Below are 27,047 nucleotides of genomic sequence, written 5' to 3'. Positions count from 1 at the left end.
CACCGCAGGGCCCTCGTTGGAGAAAAAGACTAAGACAAAGAAGAAGAAGAGTTTGGATTTATATCCCCCCTTTCTCTCCTGTAGGAGACTCAAAGGGGCTTACAATCTCCTTGCCCTTCCCCCCTCACAACAAAACCATGAGGTAGGTGGGGCCGAGAGAGCTCCGAGAAGCTGTGACTAGCCCAAGGTCACCCAGCTGGCGTGTGCGGGAGTGCACAGGCTAATCTGAATTCCCCAGATAAGCCTCCACAGCTCAGGCGGCAGAGCTGGGAATCAAACCCGGTTCCTCCAGATTAGATATACACGCTTTTAACCTCCTATGCCACTGCTGCACAAGAATAGGAAACTACAAGCTGGAAGATAAAAGTAATCATTCTCCAGTAAGTGATACCGCTACATGGGGCTGCTCTTGAAGACTGTCCAGAAACTGCAGCTGGTACATTAAGTGGCAGTAAAAATGCTGGAGGGAGTCGTAGGCAACTTATCACTCCAGACTTGTTCCATCTGTATCGGCTACCAAACTGTTTCCTGGGACCTTAAGACTGCCTATTTTCATACAAACCTTCTGATCATTACGATTACCTTCAGAATAAGAGTTTGGATTCATACCCCACTTTTCTCAACTGCAAAGAGTATCAAAGCGGCTTACAAACTCCTTCTCTTCCTCTCCCCACAACAGACATTTTGTGAGGTAGGTGGAACTGAGAGAGTTCAGAGAGAACTACGACTAGCCCAAGGCTTCATGTGGAAGAGTGGGGAAAGAAGAAGAAGAAGAGTTTGGATTTATATCCCCCCTTTCTCTCCTTGTAGGAGACTCGAAGGGGCTTACAATCTCCTTGCCCTTCCCCCCTCACAACAAACACCCTGCGAGGTAGGTGGGGCTGAGAGAGCTCAGAAGAACTGTGACTAGCCCAAGGTCACCCAGCTGGCTTGTGTGGGAGCGCACAGGCTAATCTGAATTCCCCAGATAAGCCTCCCACAGCTCAGGCGCAAGACAGAGCTAGGGAATGAAACCCGTCTCCTCCAGATTAGATACTGCGAGCTCTTAACCCTCTCCTTTACGCTCACTGCACTGCTTCAAATCCCAGTTCCATCCCTTTAGCAGCTAAGAGTCCGCTGCTCAGGTGGAAGAATGGGGAATCAAACCCGGGTTTCCAGATTAGAGTCCACCACCTTTAGCCACTACACCATGCTGGCTCTCAAAGATATCGGGGGTAGAGCCTGTTGGGAGTGGAGTCTGTGGAGGGTTAGGTTTGGAGAGGGGGGAACTTCAGTAGGGCATAATGCCATTTTGTCTACTCTCCAAGGCAACCATTTTCTCTGTTGTTTGGAGAAGAGTTGCAATTCCAGGAGATAGACAGGCCCCATCTGTAGGGTTGCCAGCTCCAGGTTGGGAGATGCCTCGAGATTTTGGGGGTGGAGCCTGAGGCTGGTGGGTTACAGAGAAGGGAGGGACTTCAATGGTATATAGTGCCATACAGACCACTTTCCAAAGCAGCCATTTTCTCCAGGGACTAAGACAGCGGTGGTGAACCTTTGGCACTCCAGATGTTATGGACTACAACTCCCATCAGCCCCTGCCAGCATGGCCAATTGACCATGCTGGCAGGGGCTGATGGGAATCATAGTCCATAACATCTGGAGTGCCAAAGATTCACCACCACTGGACTAAGAGATCAGTTACCTGAGATCCCAGTGTAGGAAACACTACACAATGAGGCAGATCAACACATAGAAAATTTCCATCTTAAGGATGGGGTATACTCAGGCCTAAGAATGTCTCTTTGTCACACTGGCATGCATCCTAACACTCTAGGCCTGGGATGTGGCATTTTCTTGTATTCCTCTCTGTTCCTTCAGCTCATTCCGCCCTTCTGAGTCAATCCAAAAGTCACAAAACCTGCATGGAGAGGCATAAGAATGTGGAGAAATTCCCATGTACCGATGGTTGGATACACACCACTATATATGAATAAGAACCATGTTCCATACTTAGCACCCATACTTGATGTATCTGGTCTCAGGTTCTACCACTGTAGGCTGAGGACCAAATATTTGAAAGCATTTCTATAAAGCAAAGGTCCCCTTATGGTGTCTGTGGATGCCATGGCACCCATTAACAATTTTCTTAGCACCTTGGAAGCTGGATGGAACTAGGTGGGGCTTTTAAACAGAGCTTCTGCCCGAAATGTTGAAAAATTACTATTGGAATTAAATGTTTTTATTAAAAATAAAGCAAATAAATACATATGGGGGAGTGAACTATGTGGTATCCTCTCAAGATACATAGCCATCAATTTGGGTGATTGGGCAATGAATGGATTTTGCAGCTCCCAGACTGAAGCTGAAAAATACACAAGTTTCCCATTTCACAAAAAATGGCAGGCACATATATCAAAAGGATTGGGTGTGTTGCTCTGTGAGCAGCAGTGGCATAGAGGTTAAGAGCAGGTGTACTCTAATCTGGAGGAACCAGGTTTGATTCCCCGATCTGCTGCCTGAGCTGCGGAGGCTTATGTGGGGAATTCACATTAGCCTCTGCACTCCCACACATGCCAGCTGGGTGACCTTGGGCTAGTCTCAGTTCTTCTGAACTCTCTCAGCCCCACCTACCTCACAGGGTGTTTGTTGTGAGGGAGGAAGGGAAAGGAATTTGTAAGCCCCTTTGAGTTTCCTATAGGAGAGAAAGGGGGGGATAAAAATCCAACTCTTCTTCTTTTTCTCTCTGCCAGTATGCAAGATAGGACAGCTAAAGTTGTAACAGTCACCTAAAAGGGCTTACCAAACCCAGCAAGATCTCATCAGATCATGCAAGTTTTGGAACTGAAGGGAAAGAGAAGGAAGCCAAACTAAATGCCACAACTTTGGGCATGTTCCCACATACCCCGGCACTCCCCACTACAGGGGTGGTGACAACACAGCCGCCCCGATGTTGCCGCTGTCGCCCCACCTCAGCGCGCGTCATTCCTAACGCTCTTCAAAATGGCGCCTTTTGATGACCCTGCACAGAGCGCAGGGTCGTGGGGAAGCCCGGGCGCACACCAGAAATGATGTGCACTGAGAGTAGCGCGCGGCATAGGGGGCTATGAGTAAGTGGGGAAACGCTCTATGTCACTTACCACACCGGCTTCAGGATTTCTCTTCCTCCCATTGCTAAAAGTGGAGGCCAAAGTAGAGGAGCAGCTTTCATCATACAGAGCTGTCCGGCCATCATTTATCGCCGAGTTGATGGAAATGGTCCACATGCTCGATGCGTATCCATCACAGTTGCAGTCGTCGTAACTTCCGCCGTCTCCAGAGGCCCACACATAGATGCTTCCCTTTCCACCACGGCCCTGCAGGAAAAAGGGGATCTCATGTATTAGACTGCATACATGCAAAGACCCATTTAATTATGCACTGTGTCAAGGAGCCACAAAAATTGAGAAGGAGGAGAATGTACTGTCATGGGTCACTAAATTGACTCTATCTCTCGCGGTGACCACGATCCACTACGGTTGCTCGTAGCGGCAAGAGATATCAGCCTTGAGAGTGATTTGCCATTGCCCATACCTTCTGCATATCAAAGCACCACCCTTCCCTTATGAAGTCTTCCAATCCAAATTATATATATATATGCTGGAGGAGTCGAGGAGGTGCGAAGAGAAAGAGGGAACAGAGGAGGAAATGGAAATATAGGAGTAGAAAAGGAAGTAGAAGAGTAAGCAGCAGAGGAACAGAAAAGAGGAACAGAGTTGATTCATGGTTACCCCATCTACTGGTTACTGGATTCATGGTTACCCCATCTACTAAGCAAGACACAAGCAGAGGTGATTTACTATTGCCTTTGTCTCCATAGCAATCCTTTTTCCTCTGGTGGTCCCCCATACATAACTGTGGTCAACCCTGCTTCATTTCCAAGCCCAGGCTATTTGGGTTGCTGGGTTAAATGCAACATCCAGCTCGAGAGACAAACGTACTGCATTCTGAACTCTTGGACAAGGACTAATTGCAGCCAAGTTCACACCCTTTTGTATTCAAACTCGTCTCAATTACGTCTTCATTTTCTGGGTACAAGCAGCGGACAGCAAGACACACGACAGAGAATCAATTGTGGAGAGATAACAGGGATTGAGGCAGCATTTCGTTACAAGGGATACAAAATCCACTTCACTTGCTGGCAGCTAGATTTATTTGGCAGGCCGGTGTAAAAACAGCCACGGCTTTGCTCAAAAACCCAAGTAGCTTCAACACAGTATCTATCTGCTCTGATAAATAATTGATGACATTAACATTAGAAAACAACTAATGGGCAAAACAAAGACCCCTACACACGCGCGCGCGCACACACACACACACACAATACAACAACATCCTTCTAAAACAGGTTTATTTTTATTTAATTAGTTTTCAAAAATTAAAATACATAAAAATAAGTTGAGAAAAAATGAAAAATACAAATAATATTGAATAATCAGAAGCTGTCCATAACTTCTCCCATTCTTCAATGAGGGAATTATACAATAAAGAAAAAAAAGGCACAACAACCCTAAAACAGGTTTCTTGTTTGTCAGTTTATGGCAAGAGCTCTCCAGCAAATTGCAGCTCTTGCCCACTGATTCTTAGCTGGGACCGATGGTGGGGAGGGAAAGTAATCATTCTGGGGCAAACAATAAAAAAAGAAAAAAATAAGGCCTCAACTACTTCCTGGAAGTTCAGTCCATAGAACTCCTGATGATCCCTGAAGCTATCAGAAGTGATAAGAGTAGCTGTAGCAATTGCCTGACACTCCCATAGTGCTGTTCTGCACAGCAGAAAAAAAGACATCTTAGCCTTAAAAATAGGTAATGACTTCTTTTCACTCCGCACACCTGAAACAGGATGTCCAAGGGATGTCTTAAAAAGAGGCAGCTGCTGGCTTGGTTCTGGATAACAAAAGGCGTCAGAGGGGAAAGAGACTTTTTCCTGCCCAACCGTTTTGCTCTCTGGTCAGTTTCACTCTCCGCTTACACCTGACATTTTGTGTGCTGGAAAAGGTATTCCCCCCCACCTCCATTTGCTGAAGGTTGCCCCAGGACATTTGCTGAAGGTTGCCCCAGAATCCACAGGCTCTGATTCTGGGCACAAAGTACATACTCTCAGAGGTGTGATGCAGACTATTCGCACCTATTCGGTAGAACCGGTTACTAAAATTTTCTCAGTTCGGAGAACCGGTTATTAATGATTAACTCCACTTGGGACAAGGGGGTAATCTCTGACCCTGGGTACAACAAATCTCATCAAGTGGGGGATGAAAAATCGCCCCCAGGGCCTCGCCCCTTGCCCACATGGCACCAACCCCCCAATGCAGGTGTATGAACCTGTATGAAATAATACAATTGATGAGTAGGTAATTCCTTTATTTTGTTTGTTCGGCTTTCATTGGTATAAAGGTTGGTGAAAGTATGCCATAGGTGGTAAAGATTTTTTTCATTTTCTTTTTTTCCCTTAGAAATTCATTATTGGAAAGAGAGGAGTTTGTCAAAACGTCCTCCTTTTAGGACAAGCGATTTTGGATCTCTCCCTCTGTTAGTTTTCTTTCAAGCGGAATAGATAAAGTTAGTTATCGGAATCTGAAGGGCGAAGTAGAAAGTAGGGAGTGGAGGAACATGGGAAGGAGGGAGGCAATATAGGATGTTTTAGTTGGGGGGTTGAGAGAGATAGACAATTAGATATGTTTGTAATATGGTAACAATTGTAAACAGTTTTTGGTTTCTCTCCTTACTTATGTTATTATTTAAAACCAATCAATATAATTATATAAAAAAGAAATAATACTCTACCTTTCGGTATATTGCTTTTTAATACTTTAAACAGTCATTATTTGAATCTAGAGGAGGGGCGAAGGGGAACTGCACTCCGAGCTAACATGCTCCCTGCGCCCTGCCACAGTCGTCCGGCCCAGGAATGCCCCGCTTCTCTGAAATGCCTGGCCAATGCCTTCGTTCATCCGCCCTGCCCAGCCCTATTGGCACTACGTCACAGTTTGAATCCCACCACCATTGGAACCTGTTACTAAAATTTTTGAATCCCACCGCTGCATACTCTGCAGTCTGTAAGGGTCTGGTATTCCAGTCAGCAAGCAAAGACTCAGGAATGTTTCAGGAGTTTTATTGGAATTGCATCAGCCCGAGGTCCAGATAGCCGAAACTGAAGTTTGGCTCTCTGACCCCTGGTATGTATCTTTAAGTTACAACCTGGCTCATCCCATCGCCCCTCCACCCTCGCATTCCCATAATATCAGCATAATAAAGGATGGTGTGAACAGAAGCGTTGTTTTGGGACAGGCGGTTCCCTCCTTCGGAGGAAGGCACATAAGAGAGAACGGTTAAGCTATATTGACTAGTTACATAACAAGCCCCTGTGTCCTTCTAAGCTTGCAAAAATGTACCTGAATATATCTGACTTATGCTGGAGGTGTTTGAAGGAGAAAGGTAATTACGATCATATTTGGTGGGATTGTTGTAAGATTAGAAAGTTTTGGATGAAAATTCATGAAAAAATACAAGAAATACTGGGATACCAATTTGATTTGAAAAAAAAGAAATGTTTCTATTAAATCTTTCAGATTCTGAGATAAGAGTCGAACATAGGAAAAATTTTCAATACATGATATCAGCAGCAAGGACATTAATTGCAAAAAAATGGAAAAGTGAAGATCTCCCAGAGGAAGGAGATTGGATGAATAAGTTAATAGAATATCTTGGTTATGATAAATTGTCATCTATAATTAATCAAAAATATATTGATAAATATTTGAAAGATTGATAAATATTTGAAATCTATTGATAAATATTTGAAAGATTGGGATCCACTGTTTAAATACATGATAAAAGAGAAAAACGGTGATGTAGTTCCAAGCCTATGTCAAAGTTGAAATGTATATAAGTATAATAGCAATTTGTCTTCAAGCTTTGAATGAAGTAAAGAAAGAAGAAGGATGTATATAGAAAATTTGGAATTAATTTGAGATTTAAGTCTAAGGTTGTAATAATGAGGAAGCAAAATTATGCTGAAATTTGTTAATTAGAATACGGATGAAATGGACATCTATGTAATATAATAATATATGTTTTTATAATTTTGAAATTAATAAAGATTTATATTGGCTACATAACAAGGAAGGGAGGCCTTCTTGGCCTCGAGTGATCATAATGGCATGGCCAGCTGTGAGATGCCAGGCCGAAAATGGCAGGGCCTGACACAGTCACCCCCTCAAAGTGATTACTGGCCGCTATTATGTGATTTTTGCTTCTTTTTTAAAGTTCTGCATTGAATTGATGTTTTAATGCTTCCCAGCCTCCTGCTGCATTCTATACTCCTTGTATACTCGATTTATCAAAGGTTGGGTATAAACAAAATGAAACATCAATAATTCCTTTAAAAAAAATTACTATTTTCCACAGAATTATGTATTTGAAGACACCCCAGGAAGCCATCTATTGCCAGTGACGTGCACTGGCAAATAATCTAATTGAATATTCTAATTGAAAGCTCCATTTGAAACAAAGCAGTTGAATTAATAATAGAGAATAGGTACATTAAGTGGCAAACACATACCCGAAGAGCGGCTGATCCAAATAGGCCTGCATCCCAAATAAATGCAGCCAACCTAGTCAAGCATGGTCCCTAAGGGATCTCAGTGTGCTAAAAAATGTTTTGGCTTGGTTCACTGCTTGGGGTTTGTGACTTTCTTAACTGTCATCCCAGGAAGGTTGGGAGCTTGCCACTTGGCTTCTGGCTGTTTGCTGTTCATACAAAGAGACTGGTTAGAGGTTTATTGTCACTCCACCCAACACACCTTTGGTTATATAATCCTGTTATATAACCAGGAGCAGCAGTGGCGTAGTGGTTAAGAGCAGGTGTACTCCAATTTCAAGGTGTTGGTGTTAACCTTTAAGGCCTTGCGCGGCCTGGGACCTCCGTACCTGCGGGACCGTCTTACCCCATATGTCCCAAGTAGGTCTCTGCGCTCGGCAGAGGCCAATTTACTGGTGATCCCTAGCTCTCTTTCGATGATACGGTTGTTTTCCACCCGGCCAGAGCCTACAGCTCTCGCCCATTCCCTGCCTGGTGGAACGCTCTTCCATCAGCTGTCCAGGCCCTGCGGGATCTTGCTGAGTTCCGCAGGGCCTGCAAGACTGAGCTGTTCCACCAGGCCTTTGGGGAGACCAGCCGTTGATAAGGGGCCCTCCTTTTCCTCTCCCCTTTTATGACATCATGGGGACCCTGCCACCCCTCCCCTTTTGGGGTTTTGTGGGAACTGATAACAGGCGCCATCTCAAGTTAATTGATGCTGCATTTTAAATGGGGTAGGGTTTATCTTATTAGAGCTGTTTAATCCATATTTATTGTATCTAATTTAATGTTGTGCTCTATCTATTTTGTTCACCGCCCTGAGCCCTTCGGGGGAGGGCGGTTTATAAACCCAATTAATAATAATAATAAAATAATAATAATCTGGAGGAACCGGGTTTGATTCCCCGCTCTGCCACCTGAGCTGTGGAGGCGTATCTGGGGAAGTCAGATTAGCCTGTGCACTCCAACACACACCAGCTGGGTGACCTTGGGCTAGTCACAGCTCTATGGAGCTCTCTCAGCCCCACCTACCTCACAAGGTGTTTGTTCTGAGGGGGGAAAGGGAAAGGAGTTTGTCAGCCCCTGTGAGTCTCCTTACAGGAAAGAAAGGGGGAATATAAATCCAACTCTTCTTCTTCTGTTAGCAGACCATACAATAAAGTCCAACTGAGGGGATAAAAGCCATATTCGCTCAATTGATGTTTATTTCTCTTCCTTTGATGAATTTTGATATTTCTCTCTTTATGACCTTCGGTGGTACTCTCAAATTGATGATGTTATTTCTCTTATTCGGGCATACAGATAATTTTGTGCCCAAATAAATCCAAATCCGAATTTTACCGAATATCTAGGGTATTGACCAAGCCTAGTCAGGACTGGTATCTGTAAGCAACCTGAAATGATAAAATTTCTCTCTGTGACTTGGGAATCTATACAACAGTGTTGAAATAAATCCAGTACATATATTTTTATAAAATTGGCAATGGAGAAGCACAGAGAGGAAGAAGAAGAAGAGTTTGGATTTATATCCCCCCTTTCTCTCCTGTAGGAGACTCAAAGGGGCTTACAATCTCCTTGCCCTTCCCCCCTCACAACAAAACCCTGTGAGGTAGGTGGGGCCGAGAGAGCTCCGAGAAGCTGTGACTAGCCCAAGGTCACCCAGCTGGCGTGTGTGGGAGTGCACAGGCTAATCTGAATTCCCCAGATAAGCCTCCACAGCTCAGGCGGCAGAGCGGGGAATCAAACCCGCTTCCTCCAGATTAGATACATGAGCTCTTAACCTCCTACGCCACTGCTGGTGTAATCCTTAGCTCCACATGCAGGTTGCAAGCCCAGGTTGGGAAATTCATGGAGATGAGGAAATAGAACTTGGAGAGGGCAGGTTCTGGGTAGAGGAAGTACCTCAGCAGGGTACAATGCTGTAGAAGGCACCATCTAAAGCAGACGTTTTCTCCAGGGCCCCTTCTGCACATGCGGAATAATGTGCTCTCAATCCACTTTCAGTGCACTTTGCAGCTGGATTTTACTGTGCAGAATAGCAGAATCCACTCGCAAACACTTGTGAAAGTGGATTGAAAGTGCATTATTCTGCAGGTGCGGAAGGGGCCCAGAGCGAACTGATCTCGATAGTCTGGAGATTACCTGTTTTGGTTGCCCGGACTGCTTATTTGCTGTTCAATTTTTGATATAAGGCTGATGTTTGCCTATGATGCATATGACGGAATACAAGTTGGTATATTCTATTACCGTATTTCTGATAATATAAGTACTGTAGCACCGTACAAAATACTTATACTTATAAGTATATACTTATACAGAATACAGAATACTTATAAGCACACTGTGCTAATAAAAATGTTTCTGGCTCATAAGAACATAAGAACGAGCCTGCTGGATCAGACCAGAGTCCATCTAGTCCAGCACTCTGCTACTCGCAGTGGCCCACCAGGGAGCTCACGTGCAAGATGTGAAAGCAATGGCCTTCTGCTGCAGCTCCCCCTGAGCACCTGGTCTGCTAAGGCATTTGCAATCTGAGATCAAGGAGGATCAAGATTGGTAGCCATAGATCGACTTCTCCTCCATAAATCTGTCCAAGCCCTTTTTAAAGCTAATGAAATGTTCATGCTGCTGCAAGCTCAAACTGTTATACATATTGTATTCTATTAGATACTTAGCCTCAACACTGACTGCTGTTTTTGACCACCTGGTGGCTGGCAAACCTACCATGTTAGTGGTGCACTTGAAAATGACTCGTGTTATCTTTCACTTTCTGCCACAATGCCACTGCTACCCCAAGCTGGTTAGGAATCCTTGAAGGCAGTCAGCCTGCTTACCTTTAGGGCAAAAAAACCCAACAGCTAGAGGTGATAGTCCTTGCACATCTTCTGATGACCCCATTAAAATTCTGGAATGGACAACCTTAGTTTGTAGCTCCGTGTCAGTTCTCAGCCTGTCTGGTAGGGGGTGGCGGGCATTTGTAAGGGAACTGTGAGGCTTTCTTCTCTGCAGGTTATTGGTCTCCCACTGTCGGTGGCCTTGGAGCCAGGAAGAGCAGCCCTTATCAAGTGTGAAATGTTCCCAGCTCTTTTACGCTTTGTTCTAGGGATAGAGTGAACTGTTTGGCTACAGGGGGGCGGGGAGCTCTGGGGGATATAGGCAAGTGATTTGTGCGGGAACCTCAGAATCGTTTTGGCCGATGTTTACCTTTTGACTCAAAATAAAGACTTTAGAACAATTCTATAGTTTCTATGATTTTCAGACCCAGAGCCTGACACTCAGTGGCTGAGCATCTATCTGCTTGACACGCAGAAGGTCCCGGGTTCAATCTTCTGCACCTCTGGTTGAAAGGAGAAGGCAGCTGGTGATGTGAAAGACTTCAACTGGAGACTCTGGAGAACAGCTGCCAGTCTGAATAGACCACAGGTGTCAAACTAGCGGTCCTCCAGATGTTGTGGACTACAGTTCCCATCACCCCCTGCCAGCACCATGCTGTTTGACACCTATGGAATAGACTATACCAGTGGTGGCGAACCTTTGACACTCCAGATATTATGGACTACAGTTCCCATCAGCCCCTGCCAGCATGGCCAATTGGCCATACTGGCAGGGGCTGATGGGAATTGTAGTCCATAACATCTGAAGTGCCAAAGGTTTGCCACCACAGGACTATGCTAATTGTGATGGACAGCTGCCAGTCGAAGTAGACAATACTGATTGTGATGGACAGCTGCCAGAGTAGACAATACTGATTGTGATGGACCAAGGGTCTGCTTCCTTTGGTCCCCATGCACTGCTGACCCAATCCGACTGGGCCTTCAAAGCATTTTTTTAAATAGCCAAAATCTTCTCTGAACTAGTTCCAGATTAGATCTGTGCTCAGAGTTAGCATCTATTTTGGCCCTTTGTAAAAGAAAAACTGAATACCACATCATTCCCAGCTGTTCATTTCCCTGCTGGATTGCATTTGGGACACGAATATTTTATTCTTTGGTGCCCTTTCCAGGATCCTGAAATGGTGTCGCTTTAAACTTTCACATTAATATTCTTTCCATGCTGTTCCTACTCTGCCAACAATTCAGTTTCCTCTAGTTTATTCATGAGTAATCTTCTTGGCATATGAAAATTGAACTCTGTATGCCAAAGGGAGGGAGGGTTCGCATATTTATTCATGTTGGAGTTTTATTAAGAATCCGTGACATTTCTGAAGAATGAGTACTTCGCCGTTCTGAAAACAGTCAAAAATTAGATTTACATTATGTACTCAACACAGATTTGATGATGCAGAGAGACTGGATTCTCATAAAATTAAGAAGAGTTGATTTTTATACCCTGGATTTCTCTAACTTGAAGGAGTTTCAAAGCAGCTTACGATCACCTTCTCTCCCCACAACAGATACCGTGTTTCCCCGAATATAAGACAGTGTCTTATATTAATTTTTGCTCCCAAAGATGCGCTATGTCTTATTTTCAGGGGATGTCTTATTTTCCTGTGTTCTGTTCGTCGGGCATGCTTCCAAACAAAAACTTTGCTATGTCTTACTTTCGGGGGATGCCTTATATTTCACACTTCAGCAAAACCTCTACTATGTCTTATTTTTCGGGGATGTCTTATATTAGGGGAAACAGGGTACCTTGTGAGGCAGGTGGGGCTGAGACAGTGCTGAGAGAACTGTGACTAGAACTTGAGTGTCACAAAGTGAGATAAAATGATGTAACAATTTTTTTTGCATTACCTCAACTTCAGGAACTTTTATTTACTAATTCATTTGATGTCTAACACAATGAACTTACTAATTCGTTTGATGTTTAACACAATACATTGATGCCTCAGTTCTGTGGAATGTGTGCCGAGCGGTCGCTCTTCGTTGAGCTCCTCCACCTTTTAAAGATAAGTTTTAAATTTCTCCTACCCTTTGTAGTTTTATCTCTTAGTATTTAGCACTTTCTTTTAATTTAGAGCTTTCTATTGCAAATTTTGTTTGAGAGAGACTATATTAAAGAACCTTTCTGAGTTGATATTATTAAAACCAGGCTAAAAATCCACAATACTTTAATAATAGCAATGCTGACTAATGAGTCTGTTTCCTTTTGTTTTTAAAACAAGTTGTGTACTTCTGAAGCCTGAGCTTCCCTATCATCAGGTGTGGTTGAACTGCTGGTTTTATTTTATCTTTATATTTTATTTTCTTGGCTCAACCAGAGTGTTTGAGGGTTTTTTTGTTGGCTCATTCCTCATTCCCCGACCAGCTGGTGTGGAGACGCCACTTCCCCCAATTCCTCAGCTAAAAGCCCTTGAGACTTCTAATCACTAAAAGTCTTTTTTTAGGCTCTTTTCTTAAATTAACACCAGAGCTGTTAAGGTTGCCCTTGTTTTATGATTATAGATATTCCTTTGGACTTGAACTTCTGAAGTTTTAATGAACTTTTGAAGTGCCTTGTCTCTTAAGCTCTCTTTAGCTTACCTCTTTAGTATTTTTTTTAACAGCTCCTTTGGCGCCTTAAGCCGTCTGTTTTAGCTTAGTGTAATTAATTTCTCCTGTGCGAATATTTTACTCATTGTCTGATTGTTTTACGGCTGCTATCTAAAATGAAGAACGGGGAGGAAACGGTACCTTTCATCCTCCACACTCTCCATGCCAGTAAAGTCTAGTAAACAGACTAAAAATTGACCAGTTTTTTTCACTGACAATCCTCCAGTGGAGGCAACGTCTAATTGAGTGGGATTAACACTATCAAATAGATTTGCTCCATTGGAAGCTCAACCTGGAGCTGAGGATATGTTTCCTAGCCCTGCAGAAAAGAAGTTTCTGTAACAAGCCTCCATCTCCAACTGGTTTAGGAAAACAGGGATGCTTTAATTCCAAGTTTACATAAAAGCCTCCAAATAAGAATAAATAAAGAACTAACAACACATGACAATTCTATACATTCGACAGGAACTTCCTTTCTCTAATGAGTTGGGATTTTAATTCTCAAAAAACTCTTGACCTACGCCCTTTTAACAAATTTTACCACCCTGGGGGGGGCTAAGTTAGACTTGATCTCCCATCAAATTTTAAAGACACAAGCTTTCCAGGAAATGGATCTGACGTGGTAGCTCCCTTTTATTCAGACACTGCCCATCTGGCCTTCAAGGCCTACACTCCAATCCCGGCAGCTAAAGCTAGTTCAATATGAATTCGCTAATTTTGCAAAAAAGAGCGAAAGTGGTGTTGTATATTGACATTCCAAGCTAAACCAAAATAGGTGGTCAAATTATAGTGCAATTAGGTTCTCTTTGAGCCAGTTGTTAGAGTGTGCTCCATACAAGCATTCAGTTGACTTTCAAGCATGAATCAACTTGCCCCTCTGTGGATTACTATAAAAGAATTGCCCTAACTTTTAGCACATCTAAAATGCCTTCACTATTGTTGAAAACATCGCCAATTTTTTTTTCCAGAAGGTATGATATTAAAATTATGCGTCTCTTTAGGAATACTTACTATCCACAGACTCATTGAGGACACCCATGCAATACACCCTGGACAAGAGAAATGCAAATTCAAAGGAGTTCAACAAAGCTTAACTGCCAAGTTGGAAACCCTAACAAAACTGGACACTCTTCAAGGAAGCTTTTTACTACAAAGGAATCAAAGAACTAGCGGTTGAGTGGAAGCAACTTGAGATGTCCCTGAATGAAATCCACTCTTCCCACCAACATATCCTTGAGGAAGTGGGAGGATGTTTTGCTAGCCTCAATTCTGTTCTCCCAATTCTGGTTCCAGAGGCCTTGGGGGGGGATGTATTATGCCTCTGGAAATTCCCTTCTTGCCCAACCTTACTTGCCTATAATCCCCACTTGCAATTCAAAGATACTGTTCTCCAGATAACTCTCCTAATGAAGCCAAATTGTGTGCCCATAGAGTAAAGGGGGACTGCCAGTCAGGCTAAAGGCAACCCTCTTATTCAACCAAGCCCTACTACAAAGGCCTTTGAGGCTGCAACTCTCGCCAAGATCACAAACCACCCTATTAACAATGCCAGTGAGCCTGTGTCAAAGCCACCCACAGCAGCTCACGGTTGAAACACACTGTTCCCCCCAACAAATACTGATCTTACTCCAGCAACACCTATCCAGGCGGCTACCTCTCTAGCACTTGGGAGAGAATGTATATCATCAAACCTCCCCTTACATTGGGGAGGGTACGACCCTCAGGAATCCACAAAATGTACTGGATAAAGATACTCTCCTGAAAACTCCAAAGAAAGTCTTGGATTCGAGGAACTGAGAAGCAGCTGAGGATGACCCCCACTCCTTCAATCAACAGAAGCTCCACCCAAACATCAAAGCATCCCTCTGTCCAAAGGGAGGTTACCATTCACGTCTCAGAAGACAGATCAGGTTATAGATAATAACAGATCATCTGGGATTTCCATTCAAAGCTACCGCATTGAAATACATGTGCATTTAAGAGCTTCTTGGATAATACAAGCTCAGCCAAGAAGCCCACCAAAGAGATTATAATTTGCACTATTCTTCCACGGCTTCAGATACACACATACCTCCATGCCAGACCCGATTAGGCTTACAAGGTAATGTCCGTTGTATTGTGGTCCAAAATGACTCCAACGAAATTACAACCTATAGACCAATCTCAGTGACGCTATAACCCTTATCAAAATCTCTTAGCCATAATCTTGGGACCAACCTTACAGCATGGGGAAGTATCTCCAAATCCAAGTCGGTAGAGAAGAGATGTGATTTCCCTCATCTCGTGGAATATAGCCCAGGATGGATCAAAGAAATGCGATCAATCGTGGATTTCCTCACTTATCTGGCTACAAAATTTATCACGTTTATAGGGCCTTACAAGAAACTTGGTCCAATTCAGAGCTTGCCCTTTAAATGGCTACCAACAATACTCTCTTCCTGCTACAAGAGTATCCAAGTTTGGTCGTTATTCCTGGAGGGACTTTCACTCTTTGTAGCCAACAGCATCAAAGCAACTTCCTTCGATTCTTACATGTCCCCTCTTTGCAGCAGGCTGTTTTGGTAGAGGGGGAAGCTCTTCACATGATTATAGTGGAACTCCAGTATATACCTGCTGGATTGACACAGAGACTCCTTAATCAACACATGGAGTAGGATATCATCATTTTATGTAGAAAATTTAGAAAAATAAAACAATCCATCTACACGGAGGTGATCCTGGTAGCAAGCGATTTTCAACGCCATGGGGGAGTGGAGTACGGACCTTTCTACCACTTTGGGCCCATTTGAATCAGGAGGACGCATCTGTTACATAGCTTCTTCTAACTCCCAGCTCTTCCGGCTCCTCAAAGGACTCTCTCGTGGAATGCGGCAGGAATTCCAGTTAATCAAAATTCTGCCATCAAATCTCTAACAATGTTATGGTTTTTCAAAGCGGCTCTCTGCTACAGGTAGGAATGCAGATAGCTTGCAACAGTTTTACCTTTGGTAAACTCGCCGGTGCTAAGCGTGATCGATTACATCTTAATATCCCCCTATCTACACCCAGTGTGTAATCACATCTTTTTTTAGCGTTGGGGACTTATTGCTAAGTGATCATCTTTCCACTCAATGTAACTTTTTTCATTTGAGGTGTAAGAAGACTAATACAGAGGACCCCACCAACTTTAGGCATCAGAAAATCAACATGGTCACCTTTCAGGTGGCAGCTGCTACAGAAACACTACTTCTAGCTCTTTTTTACATTTTAATAGAAATTAAAAGAGTAATATACGCTAACCCTGAGCTGACACACACCAGAACGTGGAGATACATCACTTTGAACAACTAGTTTCAAATTTCAGCAGGGGAACTTACAAGCCGTCTCCTCGACCAAATCTAAGGCTGTAAACGGTCATAGAGAATGGTTTGATCGCTACTGTATTGAATTTAACAACTTAATACGTATCACTATATAGAAGTTACCGCAGCACAGGTGAGGAAAAGCTACTCAGCAATATATAACCCAACTGAAAAAAGGATTTTCAAATTATGGTACAATGGAAAACGAAAAAAATCAAATTCGAGAACAGCAGTGGGAACAAACTATATCAAGCCATCTCTTTAACAAATAAATAACATTAAGCAATTCTGGCAGATCATAAATAGAAGGGCCCAAATGTGCAATATCCCAGTTGGCCCCTATATTTCACTAGACCGATGGTTCAGTTATTTTTTCTAATCTGTTCCAATGCTAGCCTAACTGAATACCCTGATCTCCCAATCTCAATGTACCAAGAGGAGCTACCAGATTGGCCTACGAGGTTAATCCTCAAGAAGTGAAGTAAAACCTAATCCAAGTGGTTTGAAAAGCGCTGTAAGGCCCCAGGTCCTGATGCAATAATACCAGAAATACTTAAAATCCCTGCACCCGAAAGTGGTGAACAGGCTACAACTCTGGCTCTCCTTATTTACCCATGTAAATAACACGGGCCAAGCATCCCAAAGATGTGGCTGGCGTCCTATAGTTGTCCCAATCTACAAAAAAAGGTGATTTTACTAATCCTCCTTCAAACTATCGCCTCTATAAGCCTCCATTATTATCTGTAATTGGCAAACTATATGCAAGAAACTACTCCTTAGGAGGAGTTGGAAGATTGGGTCAAAGCAAGCAGAAGTAATAGGGACCGAGACAAATTGGATTCACTAAAAAATAAATCAACACTGGATCATGTAACAGTTTTAGCACAATTTAGCTAATGCAAAAGTATAACTCCATAATAACAACCGTGAAACTGTTTGCAGCCTTCCTGGATTTAAAAGGGGCATTTGACTCCATATCTAAGAGCCCTAACTGTGGAGAAAATTGACGGCGCTAGCACATCGGACCCCAGACTACTGTTTCTTATAAAACAGTCTACACACTTCTAAGCAATCTAGCTGCAGCAGAATAAGAGCCAGCAACAACAAGGACTCAGGCTTTCAGCAGAAAAATATTTTCATCAATAACAAAACTTCAGAGGGGTCAAACAAGGCTGTACATTGGCCCCCACTTTTGTTCCAACTAATATATTCCTTAGTGATCTAGTGCCAACCCTCCCAGAAGGCCAATGGAGCATGTTCCCAAACTAAGGCACTCAACACATCGCGTCTGCGTTACTGTATTATGCTGACTTGACACTGTTCTTCTTTCCCACACGAAGTTAAAGTTGGTCTCCTACTACGTCGCTCCTCTAAATTGCTGTGCTGAATATTGTAAGAGGAACGAACTGGTAATTAACTATGCTAGAAAAACCAAAATATTGGTCTTCGCTAGAAGACCCTCAGTCAATACATGGACCATCAATAACAGTGACCCATAGCAGAACAAGTTAACCAGTTCAAATGATTTGGGCATAGCTCTTACTAGCAACCTTAATTGGGCAGTACATAGGAAATTAGCACTCGCTGCAGCTAACAACAGTGCCTCCTAGCAATTCAAGCGTTTCTTTTTCACTGTGGGCCACCGAGGTATATACCATCCGGGCATTGAAGGTTGTTCCAATGCTAAATGCGGCTCTCAGCTCCTCTGGTATGCGATGCTAACTCTATTTGGATCGGAGCTATAAACAAAAAATATAAACACAGCTCCAGTCCCGGCTTTCTTCCACAAAATTAGTGGGCTTACCAAATTGTGCTTCATATGCAGCTCCTATATGTTTAGAACTCGGGCAAATATCATAGCAATGCCACGATGGCTCGCTCGGCTGAGGAACTTGTCAGATACTGGCTTATGTATCCACTATTTGCAGGATCACTCCAGTTTGTTACACCTCATGCTTCTTCCGACTATGTTTTCAAATTCTAGGTGAAACTGAAACTAGTTGAGGGAAAAATCAACACTCTTGGCTTTTTCTAGTTAGAGTCATTAGTCCCTCTTTTCCCTATCAGGAAGCCATATAGCTGCTTGAAAAACTAAGCTATTAGAACAAGAGTATCCGGGATATGATAACAGCTGCTGCAGGAAAAAAAACGTGTTCCCCCCCTGACCCCTGCTTATCTCCAAATTCGGAACAAGCGACTACATGGGCCAATTAATTTACAGTGGATCCACCAACCCTAAATTAAGAAGAGCTTTTAACACTGGCCAGATTCAATCCCTAATCGCACCTTCTATGCTGCTCTCTATGGCAAATATCAACAAATTGATAAACAGAGGAGGCTATGGTCCATGCAATATGGGTCAGGTGGAGACACCTCGATCATACCCTCTTTCATTTAATGTAAGGTTTGCAAAAATCAGAATGTCACAATCTGCACTTCTATCCCATTTCTGTACCCTTAACAATCTAACTGATGCTCTTAAGATACCTATGCTTTTGAACAACATGGATCCCACAGTGTGTGAGAATGTAGCAAAATTTCTGCTAACAATAATAGACGTAAGTCTAGATGAATACCAACCAATGTCTATGCGCATTACTTGACCACATATAGCCAAGCAGTAATTTTTCTAGCTTCTGTCGAGGTATCCGATGACGTTTAAGTGAGTTAACTTAGCTGAAGGAATGTCCTATAGTTACAGAAGGACCATGTATATATTTTAGTATTTAGTATTTTAGTACCAGTGTCTATAATTGTGAGCAATAATGGGCAAATTTTGTATGCTGATTTTGTATGTTTATTTTATGCCAATAAAGGCTTAGAAAAAAAAACACAATACATTTACTAATTAATTTGATGTTTAGCCCGATGAATTTAAAATAATTTATCGACAGAATTCTAGCTGACAGCATCCAAGTAACAGTACAGAGTTTAAAATGATATATGATTTACCCTTTTACCCTTAACATATGGCTGGTGTGACACCAATTCCTCATGGTAAAGAAAAGATTATGAAAATCAACCAGAATATAATTTTCCCTCGTAATGTTTAAACAGAATCATTGACCACAAGTTCCTGTCGTACCCAGTCTAAAAGAAAAGCCTCACCCCACAAATATACTCTCCAAAAAGGTCAGTGACTGGGCAATAACTTGTTTGAAATTTGTAATAAGAGTTTATTTTGCATTAAAATTGAACTCAGTATAGTTGATTTTCTGCTTATTTGCACTCTTAATTCCTAATGGAGCCCTAATGACAAGGCTTGGAGATTCAGATGCAACAAATACCAGATTCGGCCTGAATCTGGGTGAATTCGGGTATATTCGGGCAAAAAATCAGCTGAACATAGCCTGCCTGAATATGAACCGATCTGAATGCAAGAGGTTTTTTTGGTGTTTTTCATGTTTCGGCCTGCAGGGGGCATATTTTTAAAGCTAGCAGTACCAAATTTTCAGAGTATCATCTGAAGACTTTCCTGATAATACCACTTGAGCTTGGTGAAGTTTGGTTTGGGGGGGAGTTATGGACCCCAAAAAGGGGTGCCCCATTCCCCATTGTTTCCAATGGGAGCTAACAGGAGATGGGGGCTACTCTTTTGAGGTGGGCAAACACACTGGCACTGTGCCGGATCCAAGACCTCATTCACACCCTGCCCCCAACTGGGCTGCTAAAGGGCTATTATAGAAAAAAATGAAGATGAAACTACATTTCTACTTGATATTAAACAGGTTCAGAAAACCAGGAAGGGCCAACCTTGGGATGAACAAGCAGCGAGAAATTTATCAGCCAGACATGAGGCTAATTCCGCTGCTGCTAAAATTCCTAGGCCTGGGAGACTGATATTTGTGAGATAACCATCAAGTCCGACATCTTCTTCCTAATGATGGTGAAACAGATGCAAGAGGAAGCCCACCACAAGCAGCAGCTGATGGCAACAACATTCCACTATTGATTGCAGACACCCGCAATACTCAAGAACTGCTCTCCAGATGCCGGGCCCCCTCCCTTGCATGAGTGGGGTCAAGCCACAAGAGCAGATGGTTGATTTATTTACACTCTTCCCCAATGGGGATCCAAAGCATTTTTCTACATTCTCTCCTTCTCCCTTTTATCCTCACAACTACCCTGTGAGGTAGTTTCAGAGGGTAGCCACGGTGGTCTGCATTAAATAGCTAGCTTTGAATCCAGTAGCACTTAAGAGACCAATAAGAATTTGGGGGGCATGACATGTCAAGAGTCTTTGTCAGATTTCTTTGTCAGATCTGTATCTAATGAAATGTTACGCATCCTTGACTGGAAATGAGGATCAAAGATCGAAGCAGAACTTCATTCACAAGGATACGTGGTCAGAATTCGGCTGCGAGAACTTTGGGATAGCAGTGGCGTAGCGCCAAGGGGACAGGGGGTGTGATGCACCGGGCACGCACCAGTGCGGGGGCATGGTGGGGGCATGGCAGGGATGCAGGGCGCACGTGTGTCCCAGGCAAGTTCCCCCTCGCTAGTGATAGTGATGGATTCCATTTATACTTTTCTAAAGAGTCTCGCCGTCATGCATGAAACTGTGCTGTTGTGCTGCAAGAGAATGTTTTGAAGGTCATGCTTTCTCTAATATGTTCCTTTCTCACTAGCTCAATACCGCTGGAGCCTTGAACTGGAACATCCCCCGTTAAGGTGCTCATTATCCAGGTTTGCTAGCAACCGCAGAATGTTTTTCAAATAAAGGAGCTTTCTCCTCCCCCTCCCCCTCCCCCTCCCCTTGATGCTTCTCTGCATAATCTGAAGGTAAAAAATAGAAGGAAACAGGGGTGGAAAGAAAATGGAAAAAGTTGTACAGCTTTGGTTGTTGCCTTTGTGAAAAGCATGCCCTTTTTCACGTACACAGAGGTGGTTTCATCACAGCACACTGTGTGTAACCAGAGGTGGGATCCAGCAGGTTCTCACCAGTTCCCAAGAGTAGGTTACTAATTATTTGTGTGTGCCGAGAGGGGGTTACTAATTGGGTCTGCTTTTCCGTTAGAAATTCCATTAGGTCCAAAAATCATAAAGTCCTGTTGTTTCCTATGTGGCTGGTTAGCGAAGGTAGAAAATGGGATAATTCTCCCTGTCGGGCTGTTTTAAAAACATGTTTTAGAAATATGGTAAAGTTCCTTGTTTAAGGAAAGTATCCTTCTTTTGATTTCTAGAAACAAAATTTGAGTATTTGAAAGTATTAAGTATTTGACAGGCAGTCAATTAGAGGAGAAGTAGTTGTTTCTGTTGGCAGTAGACGATAGGACTAGTTATAATGAGTTTAAATTATGGACAGAAAGATACCAGCTGGAAATTAGGAACTTTTTTTTTACAGTAACAGAGAAATTATTAATGCCCCGCCCTCAGAATGCCCAGCCACACCCCCATTGTGCCCCGCCCAGCCCCATTGGTGCTACGCCACTGTTTGAATCCCACCACCATGGGAACCTGTTACTAAAATTTTTGGATCCCACCACTGTGTGTAACACATTATTAATGAACCTGGTTTTCCCTGATTGCCTTTGCACAGTAGGTTTCACCCCTCCAGGAAGTGACTGCAAACAGTCTGGGTTTCTGTGGCTCCGGTTTCTCCAAAAAAGATTGCTAGCTTAGTGATTTTTGTAAAACCAGGTTGAGCGAAATACAACTGGCTGAACCCATTTTGGAGAAGAGTACTGTGCGGAGTTCTTCCTCCAAAATGGGATAAATAGCTTTCTCAGCCCGTTATATCTGGGTTTCAGGCCTGTGCCATTCTTGGCCTGGCAGAGCGCACGTACGCTGGCCCGCCACAGCTGGGCCAGCCATCTCCGCTGCCCCAAGGCCATGGGGCCTCTTTCTTTTGTTCGCATGTAACTAGTTCAATAGAGCTTTCCGAGTACTCCTTATGAGTAAAGCACCATAGATGAATCAGGAGGCTTCATGGCAAAGCTCTTCATCTTCCCTATCAACTGCAACAATTGACATACCTGGATTAAATTTGCAATGGCGATTGAATTCATATACGTCATGTGACACACAGAGATGTACATATGCGATTGTTTGCCCTTGCCCAAAACTCTACATTGGGAAGACGTTATGCCAGATTAAGACCCGGGTGGCAGAGCATCGCAGTTGCATCAGAACTGGCAAGCTGGAAGCCCCCTTGGTGGAGCATTTCCAGGAACTACAACGCAGAGAAATGGACCTACGTTTTTGTGTAATATACCATTTGCAAGAGGAATTTTTACGTGGGCAATGTGGAGAAAAAATTGTTACAAATGGAAAATAGATATATCTTTAAATTCCAGACAGATAGAATAGGTCTTAACAGAGCGCTGGATTTCGCATGTCATCTGTAAGATCGACGACAGCTGCACAGGTGGTTTCAATTAAGTCTGTCTTAAATGTAGCTCGGTCTATGAGTCAGCGAAAGACAAACGGAAGGCAGAGATGGGAGCGGGCAACTCTTAACAGAGAGCCAGTGAGTAATGGGAGTAAGAAAAATAAAAGATTAAGTGAGAAATGGACTGGTGCAGGAAAGATGCAGGAATGGGAGTAAGAAAAATAAAAGATTAAGTGAGAAACGGACTGGTGCAGGAAAGATAGATGAAATGGACTGGTGCAAGAAAGATAGATGAATAGGCATAATTTTTATTTCAGTATATATGTATCTGTGTAACTTTAATGTCAGATATACCCAGTAAAAGCCTCAAAGAACGGTTGGAAGTTGATTGAACATATTGGCATACTGTGGAAGGAAGACGACGGTTAAAAAAACATTCTATCAATGCGGAGAGAGCGTTTTTATGTAGAAACCTAAAAGAATTGGAATATGGACTATATGGAACTGAAGCTTTGTTTCTGAACAAAGAATTGAATGGACTAAGTGATTATTTATGTTTTGTTATAAGAGTTGGAAGACTTGTGCTGTATCTTTAAGAACTTAGTCAGAGAAATAAGGAAATGTAAATACAAATAGAAGTGTTAAGTTGTTTAAGTATATGTAAGATCAATATATAAGACTGGACACAGCCAGAGTGCAATGTGTGTATTTTTGAGTTTATTTGGGCTAACGTTGACATTGCACTCTTAAAGATAGTGGTGAAAGCTCTTCATCTGACATGACATTTGTGGCAGGCCTTTTCTACCAACTGAAAGGCCTCACACAAGTCCCTTATGATTTTGGGGGACTAGGTCTGTTTTGGACTCGAAACTTTCCCGTCAGATGTTCTTAGGATAGCAAATAGTCTAGTTCAACTCGACCAGCACAAATTGTCATTGAAGTGGCACCTGCTTGCATTGCCTTAGTGTTCTCCCTCCTCAAACACAACAGAAAATAAATGCTTTTCCACAGAACGTTTGAAGGAACACAATGAAAGATTCACTCGCTGAAATATCACATGGAGTTATATCTGCTTAAGACTACAGGTTCATAATGAACACTTTGCTGGACTGTGCCTTCCCTTTGTGGACAACAAAGGCCCCTTCCGCACATGCAGAATAATGCACTTTCAATCCACTTCCAATGCACTTTGCAGCTGGATTTTACTGTGCAGAATAGCAAAATCCACTTGCCAACAATTGTGAAAGTGGACTGAAAGTGCATTATTCTGCATGTGCGGAAGGGGCCTTAGGTTGCCAAACTTCTCCTGGGATTACAACTGATTTCGAGGTGACAGAGACCAGTTCCCCCAGAGAAAATGGCTGTTTTAGAAGGCTGCTTTATCATATGGTACCCTGCTGAGGCCCCTCCCCAAATTCTGTCCTCTCCTGGATCCCACACCCCATGCAAATCTCAGGGAATTTCCCAATCCAGAGTTGGCATCTCTATGTGCAACGAGCGAAGCATGGGCAGGGAAACAGAGGATCAACTTTGTGTGCAAAAATGGTGGGGTGAAGTGGAAAAAATCAAATGAGACTTGGGCTCATTCCGCACATGCAGAATAATGCACTTTCAAACTGCTTTCAGTGCTCTTTGAAGCTTTGCAGAATAGCAAAATCCACTTGCAAACAGTTGTGAAAGTGGTTTGAAAATGCATTATTTTGCGTGTGTGGAAGGGGCCTTGGTTGACATAAGCAAGGCATGAGCTACTAAATGTAACTGCTTAAGTTTTTTTACTCCAAAACGTTTAATTTCTAGCCCGAAAATGTTCTGAATGCATCCTCCAGAACAGTGATTCTTTTGCTGAAACCATTTTCAAAATGTTTTCACTTGCTGTCCGGTCTCTTCAAAATGTTCCCCACGCCCCTCTGCAATCCCTGGATTACCTCCTCACCACCATTTTCTGAGCTCGCTCAGTTCCGTCTGGCCTGTTTATTTTCGTCAGTTCTTTTGTTTATTTCAGGGGGTGAAATCTATAAAGCATCACTTGCATGAGCTGTGGCAAACTGCAGCATGAAGCATTGAAGCATCAAATCCACACACACAAAAATGAAAAATGAGAAAAAGTCACAAAATGGCAGGCAGGAGGCATTTCAAGGGGTGAGTGTGGACAAATGGGGTGAGATTGAAACCTGTTGCAAATGTTTTCAGTGACTTGTGTGGAAAGGGCCATCTAGCTGGGTGACCTTGGGCTAGTCACAGCTTCTCGGAGCTCTCTCAGCCTCACCTACCTCACAGGGTGTTTGTTGTGAGGGGGGAAGGGCAAGGGGATTGTAAATCCCTTTGAGTCTCCTACAGGAGAGAAAGGGGGGATATAAATCCAAATCCTTCTTCTTCTTCTTCTTCTTCTTCTTCTTCTTCTTCTTCTTCTTCTTCTTCTTCTTCTTCTTCTTCTTCTTCTTCTTCTTCTAGTCAGATTTTTCTCATTGGCTAACACTTATTTTGATCAATGGATGTCAATTATGTTTATTCCTAACCTTACACATATTACACATATGGTGCTTTTAATTAACAGTTACTGGATTATTGGACTTTATGCAAACGTACAGTTTGCTACCATGTCACTATGATATCATATTTTCCATAACTGCCCAAACTTTGTTTTTATTGGAAGTCATGCCTTTAGAGCTAGAGCTCCATGCCCTGTTGGATTTTTTGTTTCTGTACAGAAAATAAACCTTCTATATTTTTCCTACTGAGGTTGAGTTTTATTCCCACTTGCACAAAGGAACCTATCAAGTCATCACAGTGGTCTGAAAAATCTGGGGGAAATGAGGGCATATGAATCATATATTTCATCCTGACCTCAAATGGCCCAGGCTAGCCTAGATAAGCAAAATGAGTATGCTGTGTGGAATCCACCATAGAAATAAAAAGTAAAGGTAGTCAAGACAAGTATCAGGCCATTACGGACTCACGAGGTTGTCAGAACATGTGTTTAGATGAGCAAAATCTAAATGACAGCTGGACCCTCCTTCTAGCAGGTGCCGTGTGCATAATTAGGACTGAGTGCACAACATGTACCGTGTGCAAAACCTGATAAGGTGAGGGCACCTGATTGGTACCACTTTTGTATATAGTTAGCACAGATATCTGAGTGATGTGTGCCTGAAAACACCTGTGGTCTGGCGGAGCACTTTGTCAGTAGTTAGCAATAAACAGAACTGCACTGGTGACTGTGTGTCTTTCAGTTCTTGTCTACATTGCATCCTGCAAAATGGTCTACTCCGAGTAAAGCCGCTGCTTCAACAGAGGTGATGTCACATTACATCATTTACTAGGCAAATTATGTTTATGGGGTTGTTTGCCATTGCCTTCCCCAGTCATCAACACTTTATACCCCCCCCCCCTGCCGCCGCCCCTGGAAGCTGGGTAACTCTTTTACCAAGGGATGGAAGGCTGTGTCAACCTTGAGTCGGCTACCTGAAAATAACTTCTGTCGGGATTGAACTCAGGTCGTGAGCACATCTTGGACTGCGGGACTGCAGCTTACATTTCTGTGCATGGGGTTCTTTGAAAAAAAATATGCACACATAGATACCACAAGTAAAGTTCAAGACACAGGCCTACTTATGCATGCAAGAATAATCGCCCCACGCACATTTCCCATGAAAGCCAGTGCACCCCCCAAACTCATCTTTCTCAAGAATGGGAATGGGTATGCAAGTGGGATTTTTACAAAAGATTAACCACAGTGGGTTTCAGATCTTCAATCAGCTCTTGTAACAAATTAGGGAAAAAAATCACTCAAAGGAGATGTTCGCTGGAGAAATGCCTGAAGCCTATCTGCACGGAAGAATCTGGATACACAAGGAGCACGGGTCCCTTTGAAGAATGACAGCTATAAATATGCAAATTTCAACGGTGGAATAAATCCCATGCACGGCTCTGTTTTGTACTATTTTGCAAGCAACAGATCAGCAGGCATAATTTGTGGGCAGGTAATAAAATCAACGAAGGCCGATGCTGAGCTAGAAAAAGTCAATTTGAAAGTAAATCGCTGCCTGAGACCTTTTGTCTCCCCCATTAACCTCTTATTGAAATTCATTTAGGAAACAAGTAGAAGCTCTCGTTACAAAGAGGGGCAAAATACCCAATGTATCAAATATACAATGTGTGAAAGAAAAGAGGAAACACATCCTACACAGGTGGCTGCCTGCTCCATCGGGCAGAGGTGTTTTCCCTGCCCAGAGCCGCTGCAGGAGGCAGCGTGAGACGGCAGCACTGGGCAGGCCAAACTGCCATCCCCCCTCTGCCCCACGGAGCAGG

At 43.0% G+C, this 27,047-nt stretch overlaps 1 protein-coding gene across 1 annotated transcript in view; it reads right to left on the bottom strand.

The window, feature by feature from the left end:
* LOC125438196 (neuroendocrine convertase 2-like) overlaps positions 1-27,047 on the bottom strand; it is a 67,925-nt gene that overhangs the window by 15,400 nt on the left and 25,478 nt on the right. Inside the window, exon 6 of the mRNA XM_048506456.1 lies at positions 3,120-3,335. Within this exon, the coding sequence (XP_048362413.1) occupies positions 3,120-3,335 (216 nt within the window). The remainder of the gene's footprint in view (positions 1-3,119; positions 3,336-27,047) is intronic.

The sequence above is a fragment of the Sphaerodactylus townsendi genome, linkage group LG01, assembly GCF_021028975.2.
Source record: "Sphaerodactylus townsendi isolate TG3544 linkage group LG01, MPM_Stown_v2.3, whole genome shotgun sequence".
NCBI classification, from domain to species: Eukaryota; Metazoa; Chordata; class Lepidosauria; order Squamata; family Sphaerodactylidae; genus Sphaerodactylus; species Sphaerodactylus townsendi.
The sequence above is the reverse complement of the archived record's forward strand: the minus strand, read 5'-3'. Positions and strand labels throughout refer to the sequence as shown.